This window comes from Sprattus sprattus, assembly GCF_963457725.1.
Source record: "Sprattus sprattus genome assembly, chromosome: 12".
NCBI classification, from domain to species: Eukaryota; Metazoa; Chordata; class Actinopteri; order Clupeiformes; family Clupeidae; genus Sprattus; species Sprattus sprattus.
The window spans coordinates 9,304,426-9,315,852 of record NC_137910.1 but is presented as its reverse complement, the minus strand read 5'-3'; the positions used below and the strand labels follow the sequence as shown (position 1 = coordinate 9,315,852).

Genomic DNA, 11,427 nt, shown 5'->3' with positions numbered 1-11,427 from the left:
ATGCCTGCTCACGTTAATTAATTAGCATTAAGGCAACAAGCTACAGTTTGTTTCAATGGGTTTTTTGTGTACACGTTAGCAAGGACCTAAAAATAATGGTCTAGAGAGCTTTAGTTAAGAAAAACAATACTCTGCAACATTCGTGTTGCACATGCACAACTGACCGAGTCAATGTAGACATTAAAAAGTCGTGTAGATGGCTTAATTCACATAAAATATTCCCCACTAAGCACCCGAGACGCGGCCATCTTGGTCGGAGTTCGAATCTACCGGTTAATTCAACTGAAGCATTGGTTTCTGTCCATCAACGTATAAAGCCCGCCCAGACAATTTCATTGGTACGGTATAATCCGACCGATATACTCTCCCCCAACTAGCACAGAGCCAGACTGAATCTCCCAGACCAAAAATGTTGTGGGCGGAGTTCAGGCTGGTATCCAGGCTAGAATACCAGTGAAGTCAGGTCAGGAATAGTCAACACATTTTGAAAAATATTGTTTTCTGATCTGTTTTCTTTAAACAGATTACTGTACTGAATATCAACAAGGACTTGTGATTTTGGAATAGTGTTTAAAGGTTCAAACGAGGTCATGACATTTAACTCAACTTAATTTCAATAACATTCTAGTATGGATGACACAGCCATATAAGTATGGTTGTGAAGAATTTCACAACTTTGTGAAATCAGATGACAAAAAAACTACAAAAAATATTATTAAACATACATATTATAAAACATATTAAAAACCCAAAGATTCTCATAGATAATCTCTCTGCAGTCTAAAAAACAAAAACAAAAAAAAGCTATTAGGTAGTAGTGAATAGTTCGACAGGCCAAATTAAACTATATCTGATAAACCCTTTCCCTCTAACAACGACAACAACAACGACAACGACAACAACAACAACAACAACATTTGGCATTGACCTTTTCAACAGCAGTTCCATTCAGACCCAATAAATCAATGGCTAGGCCAACAGCCACTAGAGTGAGTGCTATGCCGTGTCACTGTAGGCCCTGTGCGTGTGTGTGTGTGTGTGTGTGTGTGTGTGCCGTGTCACTGTAGGCCCTGTGCATCAGGAGAATCACACTAAATGCTGATTAATGATTGTCTTTGATTTCAGCGATTTGGATAGCAGCGCCATGCCTCTGGTTTGTGTCCGTGTTTGAGTGTGCGTGTGTGTGTGTGTGTGTGTGTGTGTGTGTGTGTGTGTGTGTGTGTGTGTGTGTGTGTGTGTGTGTGTGTGTGTGTGTGTGTGTATGTGTGTGTGTGTGAAGACATTAAAAGAAACCTAAAATTGAAATGTAGCCGTAAGATTTGCAAATAAACTTTTAGATATGATATATATTCACACACACACACACACACACACACACTCAAGCATGTTGAGATAAAGCGGCTGGATGTACCTCATACATTCTGCGAGTGTGGACTTCAGGCATCCTATAAAAATCTCTTTGGTGAAAAAAAATACAATGCTAAAATATTCACTACTACATCTTTAGTGAATGATTTCTAAAAAGTACACCCTGTTATACGTGTAACACCTAACTCTACAGTCGGGAGAGACTTGAAGTCTAATGAGAAAACAACGAAGGCTTTAAGATTGGATCGAGACAAACACCTGGAGCAAAGGAGGGCAACTAGCAATGACCATCCATGACCACACACACACACACACACACACACACACACACACACACACACACACACACACACTCACACTCACACTCACACTCACACTCACACACACACACACACACACACACACACACACACACACACACACACTCACACACACACACACACACACACACACACACACACTCACACTCACTCACGTAGCTGTGACACCTCCATGACCACACACACACACACACACACACACACAAACACACAGGTAGCTGTGACACCTCCATGACCACACACACACACACACACACACACACCCACACACACACACATTTATTATTTATCCTCTAATGCTGAAGTGTTCCTCTTTATTCATTCGAATGGAATTTGATTTCTTGTGATGCTGGAAGGCATCTGGGGCTATGGCCAAATATGCACTAGAAAATAATAATGTATTGTAATTATATTATTATTGTAATTATATTATTATTAAAACTACAGGTGGTCATACTGACACAATGTATTTAAACATTTTCTACTTGCATACACTTGACCAATGACAATTTGAAAAGCCTCATCTAAGGGAAAAGACTCATCTAAGACTCAAAGCCTCATCTAAGGAAAAATATGTGATATTCCCCTTCCTGCTGCGTAGGTTGTTGCAACAGATACTGACAGCAACAAAGTCTCACAGGACATGGTCACATACATACACACACACACTCTATCACATTTACAGTACACAAACACACACACACGCACACATCACTTTCGCCAACAACAAATGAAAGGGAATCAAAACTGCAGACAGACCTCTTGAACAGTAAAGCGGTAAGGTGGCAAACCAAACAAGCATTTCGCTATAAGAGAGAGAGCATACTTATGCTACGGAGTACATGGTGGGGGAGGACCAACACAGGGCGAGTGGATGACTTCCCCTTGCACTAAAGGGACTATAAGCAATCCACGCCACAACAAATTAACAATTCAACAACATATCGCCTGAATATTCACCAACATATCGCCTGAATATTCACCAACATATCACCTGAATATTCACCAACATATCACCTGAATATTCACCAACATATCGCCTGAATATTCACCAACATATCACCTGAATATTCACCAACATATCACCTGAATATTCACCAACATATCACCTGAATATTCACCAACATATCGCCTGAATATTCACCAATATATAGCCTGCAGGGTCCTTCAGAAAACACTGAAGAGGCAAAGTAAAGGAGTGAAACAGAAGACACTTCTTATACAAATCACAACAACATTTTTACAGGCGGCTGTACTCAGATCCAATACAGTCTCGATACAGGAGCACTGACAGTATATATAATTATGTTTATACCAATAAATATATTTAGGACAATAAGTGTGAATTAGTCTATGTTTCACTGATTAGGGCAGCCGCTGACATGGTGAAGTCGGAGCTATAATAAAACAGCACCATCATTTCATATAAAAGAAAGAAAGAAAGAAAGAAAGAAAGAAAGAAAGAAAAGACTACAAAATCCGTGTGCAGAAGTAATACAGCTACTTTGGGAGAATATTCTGTTTTGAGTCAGGAAAATTTTGCAAAGACAAAAGAACACAGATGCCCCCTATTCAAGACAACTTGAAGATCACAGCTAGAAAGATTTAGCACACTCTTGTGACTGCACATACAGTAGTTGGACAGAGCAACCTCTACTAATTCTCTTTCACACCCTCTCTTTAAGACTTTTTCACTTTACCTTCTGTACCTAGCAATGTGTGTGTGTGTGTGTGTGTGTGTGAGAGAGAGAGAGTGACTATGAGAAAGATTGCCAAGGGACGTCAACCACCAATTATACAGGATTTCTTAATGACAGTGAAAAGATGGCTTTACAAAATATCAGATGGTGAAGGTTATTAATGTTCAACCTGTGACATGTCTAAGTGGAATAACACATTCAATCAAAGCCAATGTGTAAGGGACAACACTAATGTAAGAAAAAAGTCAGAGATTTTATAGTCATGAAATATGCAAGCCCATCTATATAGGGCTTCCAATGAAAGACCTACCGGTAAATAATATTTGGACCTAATATGTATTGTATGTCTATAATCGTTGTAGTATCAGTGTGGAAGGAGAATAGTAGAACAGAAACCAATTTTGGCAGAAATGGAAGTGTGTTGTGTGTGTGTGTGTGTGTGTGTGTGTGTGTGTGTGTGTGTGTGTGTGTGTGTGTGTGTGTGTGTGTGTGTGTGTGTGTGTGTGTGTGTGTGTGTGTGTGTGTGTGTGTGCGTGTGTGTGTGCGCCAGAGAGAGAAACAAACAGAGACATACGTACTTTGTTATGTTTTCCTATTTCATATTGATAAGCCTACATCAACACCCAACAGACTACATACATGTGGAAAGAATGAAACCTCCAGCGCCAGTGTCATTCACCTAAGCCCCCCCGTTATGATTCGATGTGCAATACTTCCGAAAGGATCCCATCTTTATTCGCAAGCCCTAAGTCACCCGCAGCTATGTCCATATGCATTTTTTTCATGCATATTTTTCGGTGCAATACCACTATAGAATGCTATATTTTACCAATTATGATCCGTGCAATTAAAAGGTAATTACCTAAACAGTTACAACACCTTGTATTTCAGGAAGGATCACGTTTTAAACTGCGTTATTTTTTGTCTAGATTGCTTCCATGTATTTCAACTCACAGCATAGTTATAGTTGCCATTTGGATAGATATAAACCTCCTGAATCAAAACAATATTTAAACTGTAGTATTAACTGTATTCACAAAACAGATTATTGGCAGTTTATTGTCTTGTCCTACAACCCACACTACTACATTTCAGCTTCAGCTGTAAGGAATACCTGGTGATCAACAAACATGCGGTTTGTGGCACTTGTCCCCCAACTGTGCTGTTAATAAACAGACATGACCTTTGACATTTAACCTTCCAGCCTGTCAGAGCGACACCTCTCAGACTTAAAACGTGCTGAGCTGAGAGGGAGTTAATGCTACACCTGTTCGTAGTCCACTTCGGACAAACGAACTCTAAACGAGCCCCTATAGGTGTTACGGGACTCAACCGGTCTTCTTGGGTTTTGGATAGAACAAGTGCCCATCGAGAGGTCTTAAGACAGGTGAAGATCATCCTTGGGAAAACGCCTATCATTACAACGGGAATATGCGGAAGCTCGTCACGTAGCTGCTGCCAACAAGGCAATAAAAAGACCGATTACAAAAGTGTCTAACAGGTTAGGTTAAATGTAAAACTCCTCTATATTTTATTACGGCGGTTCACCTGCATTTTCTTGGCTACAGTTAAAACGCCCCTACGGCATACGGGAAGACAGAGAGTAGAGACAGATCGACGGTGTTCATCAAATACAATGTCTGCGTTTAGGAATAGTTTTGTCGTCTTCGTGCGCTTCACATGGCTATTGGCATACGCTATTTTCTGACCCCAGTATGCTATCTGTCGCAGGACGTCTCTTGCATATTGATAGATCAACACAATGCTATTGCGCTATGCTGTATTATCAGAAATTACTCCATTGACATGAGCCACGTTACTGCCTTTAAACTTCGCACACAAGCCATTTATCTAATTTGCTAATCGAAGACCCCCTCCCTCGCCTCCCTTAAGTCGAACGTTCACACCCTGTGTTGCATGTGCCCGGTCAGTAATGCATTGTCATTTCCCAAACATCGGTTTGTAAATGACAGATTTTCAGTGGTGTCTATTTGTGACAATTCAGCTGTCCCCACATGACTTGCCAATATACAGTAGGATATCCTGCGCAACTAGTCTGGAAAGGACTATGGCCACACGGGATTCGACGTGATAAAACAGCAAAAAAGTTGATCATGAAGGCTATGATAGTGGTGAAAGTTGTTCAAATAATCGCTTTTTAAGACTGGGCTTGTTAGCTGACTACCCTCATAATTGCATTTAAAAAGTACCTACTTGAACCGAGAAAACAGTCAGTCAACCTTCTGAAACAGCTTGTTGAAGGCGGACCATCTTCCATGTCTGACCGCGGGCGCAGGAAGGGGAGAGCGGCGGAGAAAAGCGTGCCTCGTCGGGGACTCCTGCAGAAGGCAGTTCCGCTTTTACGGAAATAACCCGAGCAGGACGCGGAGGGATGAAGTCCTAATAGTCCGTGGAGGGGGAAGCCGTGAATTGTGCGCAGCAAGTACGGGAGAGGCGATGTCGCTCTGCCCCCACTTGTTCCGCCTCCTTTCCGTGGTGGTCCAGCGGGAGAGGAAGGCGACGGTGAGGAGAACGCGGGCAAGGCAGACGAGGGAAAGCGGAGGACTGAGCTGCTGGCAGCGGTGTTGTTGCCTCCTCCTCCTTCCCGAGTGCTGCTGCTGTTCCTGGGTGTCGCTGCGTAAAGAGCTGCACCGCCCGCCCAAGCGCCCTCCGGAGACACACTGCTGCTGTGGACGTGAACGCTGTCTCCGGATCTGTGTGTTTTCCCAGCAGTCAGGGGGGATTGGGGGCGTGATGGGAGTAATTTCTCAGGGTTGGACATCCTCCGTTATAATAGCGGTGATGAGGCAGGACCGTGTGAGACTTCTATGAAAATAATAACCTCCCGCTATACGGAGGGATCCATAGACTCACTGCTGACGGAAGGGTGGCATCATAAACGTCTAATTCACCGAATTGTTTTCGCTCGACAACCATAAGGAAACACTGGGAACATTTTGTTGCAGTTGCGTGAATCAAATAGGCTATTGTCGAGAAAACCTTGCCATATCTCATGATATTGTTTCTTTTCACATGAGATTGCAGATTATGTCAGAATTGAGCCTAGGATCTCATCACCCAAATCCTCTGACTAACTAGAATCGTTCTAAATAACCAGTTTTCACTGATTCACTGATTCACATAATGTATGCAGAAATATCTAGAATATGTTCAGCCATGTTCATTAAACTGGTAGCCTATGTCGCCAGTCTTCGTCAGCAAAAACGTAGGAATAAACTACAAATAAGAAATAAAGCTGTGATAGCCGCTGCAGCAGAGGCAGACAGCCTAAATGCCTTCGAGACGTCAGCACGCGCCAGTCTGTGTGTCTGTGTGTGTGTGTGTGTGTGTGTGTGTCTGTGTGTGAGCGCGCGCGCGCGCGTGCAAAGTAGCCTGGTAGAAGCTATGTAGGTCCCCATCCAAACCATACGGCCCATATGCCTGCATGTCTTAGCACAGCTTTTGCAATTAGCTTATTCTGCACATAACTTGGTACATGCAAATGAAAAAGCTAGTTTCCAAGAGCCATTACACAGGCTACAACAGAACACAGAAATGGGATATCATTCAAACATGCACACAGAAAGCCTCCACGTTGCCTAGGAGTAGATATCACTATCTTGGCACAAAGATGTGACCTTTATAAAGTTTTGGATAGTATATCTCTTCTGTGCTTATGAAAAATCTCATTCAGAACAGAAGTTGTAAAGCCTAGTTCGTGGCAAAGCTATTGTTACTTTTCTTTTAATAAGAAGACGCTTAACGTCTTCGACTTAGGAATAGTCCACGAAATAATGTAATACACGGATTTACGGATAGAGGATGAAATTTTATACGTAAATTCTGTATAGATTTCAGCAATGAGAAGCATACAAATAAAAAAGCATATGTCTTTATGGAGTAACTCGTAGAAATAGGCTAGCCTACTGATAGGGCTTCAAAAGACGTTTTGGTAGTTTTGTAAAAAAAAAAAAATAATAATAATAATTTAAAACGCTACGTCAATAACATATTTTACAACTTTTGGTGTGAATTAAATAGGACTCACTTAGCTTCACACCCTCTAGAGCCTCTAAATACCAACTTCACTACCTTGCAAGGGCTAGCAATTAATATACACCAGCCTACTTGAACTGTTAGCCTCACCATGATTGAGATTCAAGTAAATGTACTCTCAACTAGCGTAAGCTTGCAGCCGTGTCCTTTCTAATTATTCCTCAAGAAGTATGGTTTCTGTTCTTCGGTTATTTTTTTCTACACAGAGGTTTATTCAAAGGATTTCCTGTATCATTTTGACGTTTCATTGACGTCTTTGGGGCCCCACACACACAGTTTCCAACGCGCTGGAAGTATGTCGGTGTTGATCTGACTTGAGCCTGCGAGGCATGAGTTGAGGGGTTGGGCATAAATCGCTGAATGTAAACAATAAATCGCGGAATGTAAACAGCTAAATCATTGTTCTGCAAGTCGGTTACAATAAAAGAGTATACCCTATGCGGCTGTGTTAATCTGAATTCGCGGTTCCGAGTAATAATGAACTGATTTCACCTCACTGCTTTCACTCCGAAAACGTAAGCAGGCAACATAGTTAGGGGTACTTCCTAGTGAAGTTTGCATTGTGAACATGCTTATTCTTGCAACGCACATGCATCTGTGAGTTTGCTTTAATAATACTACGTATGATAATGACGTGATCCCTACACTGACACAATTTCTAAATCTTCCAGGGCATTTAAATGCGCCATGAAGCATTTGACTGTTTATGAAATAATTGTGACCTATAGACATGTCAAACAATAGCGCTGCTTTGAGAATTACTGCCAATCATTCTTAGCAAACATAAGTCAAGCTCCATGTCTTTGCCAAGATGCGATTGACATGTCAATTTTCAAATAACCAGAAAGTATACCTAAAAGTTAAAAACAACCCTGCCTTCTACCAGTGATGCACATGATGCATTATTACACACATAACTTCAGTACATTTACAGCAGAATGTTGGAGGGATCGTTGACATATGATAAGGTTACATTTCAGATAGGGTCTTGCTTATAATATGGATATCTCATGTTTATGTTATTGTCTGTGTAATACAATAATCTGCTGCATCTCATTTAATAAAATGCTATGTACATCGTGTGAAAGGATGTTGGTTGAGACTAATAACAACGTGTATTCATTACTTATATCTCTTAACTACCTCTAATAATAAACCATACATTTTTTCATGCATATTTGCAGGTCTATTCTCAGTCATTTAGTGCATGCCACATGGAAATGAGCCCTAGTGACTGTTTACGGCAGAGATAGTGACACACACACACTCTGAATTTTATCTCTGCATTTTACCCATCCAGGGTAGTGATACACACAGAGGAGCACACTAACCCGGAGCTCTACCACTTCCCCCACCCACATTTTCCTACTGGTCGGGGATCAAACCTGCCACCCTCCGGTTAGCAGCCCAAAACCCTAACCAGTAGGCCACCACATACTGTGGTGATCAACTCTCTTGACTAAAATCAAATGTAATTGTGCAAACATGGGTTTTAATCAGTTTAAGGAGACCAGTGATTATGTTTGAAATGCTGAGCTACTAGTACTGAACACATGGTCGGTTGACAGTGGTCAGCACCTCTTGAGGCCTGAGTCAGTGGCCAAGACACAAATATCCCATTCTTACTCTTGCACATGTGTCCTGATAGTCTGCAGACTTCTGAGCAATTAATTATCTCTGCAAGTTGCACTTAACATGCAGAAGACTGGGATTGCAGCTGTCACACTGTAGAAACACACACACACACACACACACACACAAATCCCCCCCAGGATCTATTCTGATGACCATCCCAACAAACTCAGTAACTGTGTACAACGTATGAATGATGCCAAATCCTAGATCACTGCACAACATCAATTAGAGGATTCCTCTGCACCGTCATCAGCATCATGTTGGACAACAGCGCTGCCACCCCTCCATTTCACGACCCCGGGATCATGCCTGCCAATATGGACATCCGAGTGGTCCCAGCCCAGCACGGATTACAGGGATGCGACCATATGGAGCTGCACACCCAGTCACACACACACACACACACACACACACACACACACACACACACACACACACACACACACACACACACACACACACACACACACACAACTCGGCCACATCAGAAAGCGCCAGCAGTGACGTGGGTGGGAACCCGCCACGGAACAAAGATGCTGAGCCATTAAAGTAAACACAGAATGACAGGCAGGCCTGTGTGGAAATGAGCTAAAACCGACCCACCCTCTTTCAACTAGTCACTGCTCCTACAGGGCCTATTTTTCCGCCCAGTATGTTGCTTATTATCATAAACTGCAGAGTTTAAATGCTGACAAAAATAATAATAAAGTGATGCTTCAAAGGACAGGGCTGTGGTTATTGCGTCATCTGGGGTTTAGGGTTTCCCTGCAGTACGGAGACCTTCATCTCGAGACATGGCAATGAGATTATACTCACCCATGAAACCACACAGCGTTATAAACTGAGAAAAACAGAATTTTAAAATGTTAAAAGAGGCTGTTTTAACGTCATTTTATATTAGTGCTACGTGACATTTATGCAAGTTTTGAGATGGGAAATATATGTGAATTGTAGAACCTACAATTCATTTATTTCTTTGTATTTTGTTCTGGGTTCCATAAAAGGGACAGTGTGTAAGATTTAGAGGGGGCTATTGGCAGAAACGGAATATAAGACATAGCACAAAAAGTAAGGAAATGTGTGTTTGGTAGATTATTTCTTTGTTGTAACAATGCTTCTTGGCAATACATCTTATACCGTTGGAAAGCCTGTTTATTTCCCTTTTAAATGGTGCCACATTTGTAAGGAACATGCATTTGGGGGATGAGCAGCAGAGCTGAGTATGTGGGTTGCGCCCATAAAAAATGTGCCAAATCTTCTCTGCCTGGTCACACAAGGCTTGTCATCATTGGAGGCAATCTCAATGCAGAGAGATATCGAGATTCTGCAACCAGTGGCAATCCCATACCTCCACAGTCTGGGACCGAACTCTAGCCTCCAAGATGACAACGCTCGTCGCCCACAGAGCAGGGTTTATCAGAGAGTACCTCCAGAATTTGAAGGTGGAGAGGATGGAATGGCCTGCCAGCAGTCCTGACCTCATCCCCATTGAACACTTGTGGGATCAGCTTGGGCATGCTGTTCGTGCCAGAGTGACCAGCAGAACCACGTTGGCTGACTTGCGACAAATGCTGGTTGAAGAATGGGATGCCATGCCACAGCAGTCTGTAACCAGGCTGTTGACCATCACGAGGTGGAGGTGCCAGGCTGTTGGCTGTGTATGGTTCTTCCACACGCTACTGAGGCTCCTGTTTGTTAAATAAATAAATTGTTAAATTGCCAATATGTCTTGTACCTTCAAACTTCAATCATCCAATCCACCAAACACCAAACAAGAGTCAATGGCAGAATAAGCTCTTTTGGATTTGGCACATTTTTCATGGGCGCAACCCACATACTCAGCTCTGCTGCTCATCCCCCAAATGCATGTTCCTAACAAATGTGGCACCATTTAAAAGGGAAATAAACAGGCTTTCCAACGATATAAGATGTATTGCCAAGAAGCATTGTTACAACAAAGAAATATTCTACCAAACACAAATGTCCTTACTTTTTGTGCTTTGTTTTAGTATTCATTAGTACTGTATATTATTATCTGTAAGTATGAAACATGTTTCCGTTAGCTTAGAATGTTTGCATAGGTAGCAGGTCGTCTTCCACAGAGTTTGTCATATTGCACCGCCATGTTTCTACAGTAGCCCAGAATGGACAAACCATAACAGTGGCACTTTTATGGTAACCGCCAACCACTGTAGATTATCCTACATGCTTGGAAAGGGAGGGGCGACAGAGGGGTATTCAGAGGGGCGATAACGGGGTATTCAGTTGGTTGCCATCTGCAACCTCGAGATAGCCACTATATCCTACACAATGCACCTTTAATGCAAAATATGAGTATCTTATGTACC

At 42.1% G+C, this 11,427-nt stretch overlaps 1 protein-coding gene across 1 annotated transcript in view; it reads right to left on the bottom strand.

The window, feature by feature from the left end:
• The window catches only part of pde10a (phosphodiesterase 10A), a 75,584-nt gene extending 69,903 nt beyond the window's left edge, over positions 1-5,681 (bottom strand). The window contains exon 1 of the mRNA XM_080848455.1: positions 5,603-5,681. Coding sequence (XP_080704581.1) covers positions 5,603-5,666 — 64 coding nt within the window. The 5' untranslated portion in view covers positions 5,667-5,681. The remainder of the gene's footprint in view (positions 1-5,602) is intronic.
• Between the last annotated feature and the right edge of the window lie 5,746 nt (positions 5,682-11,427).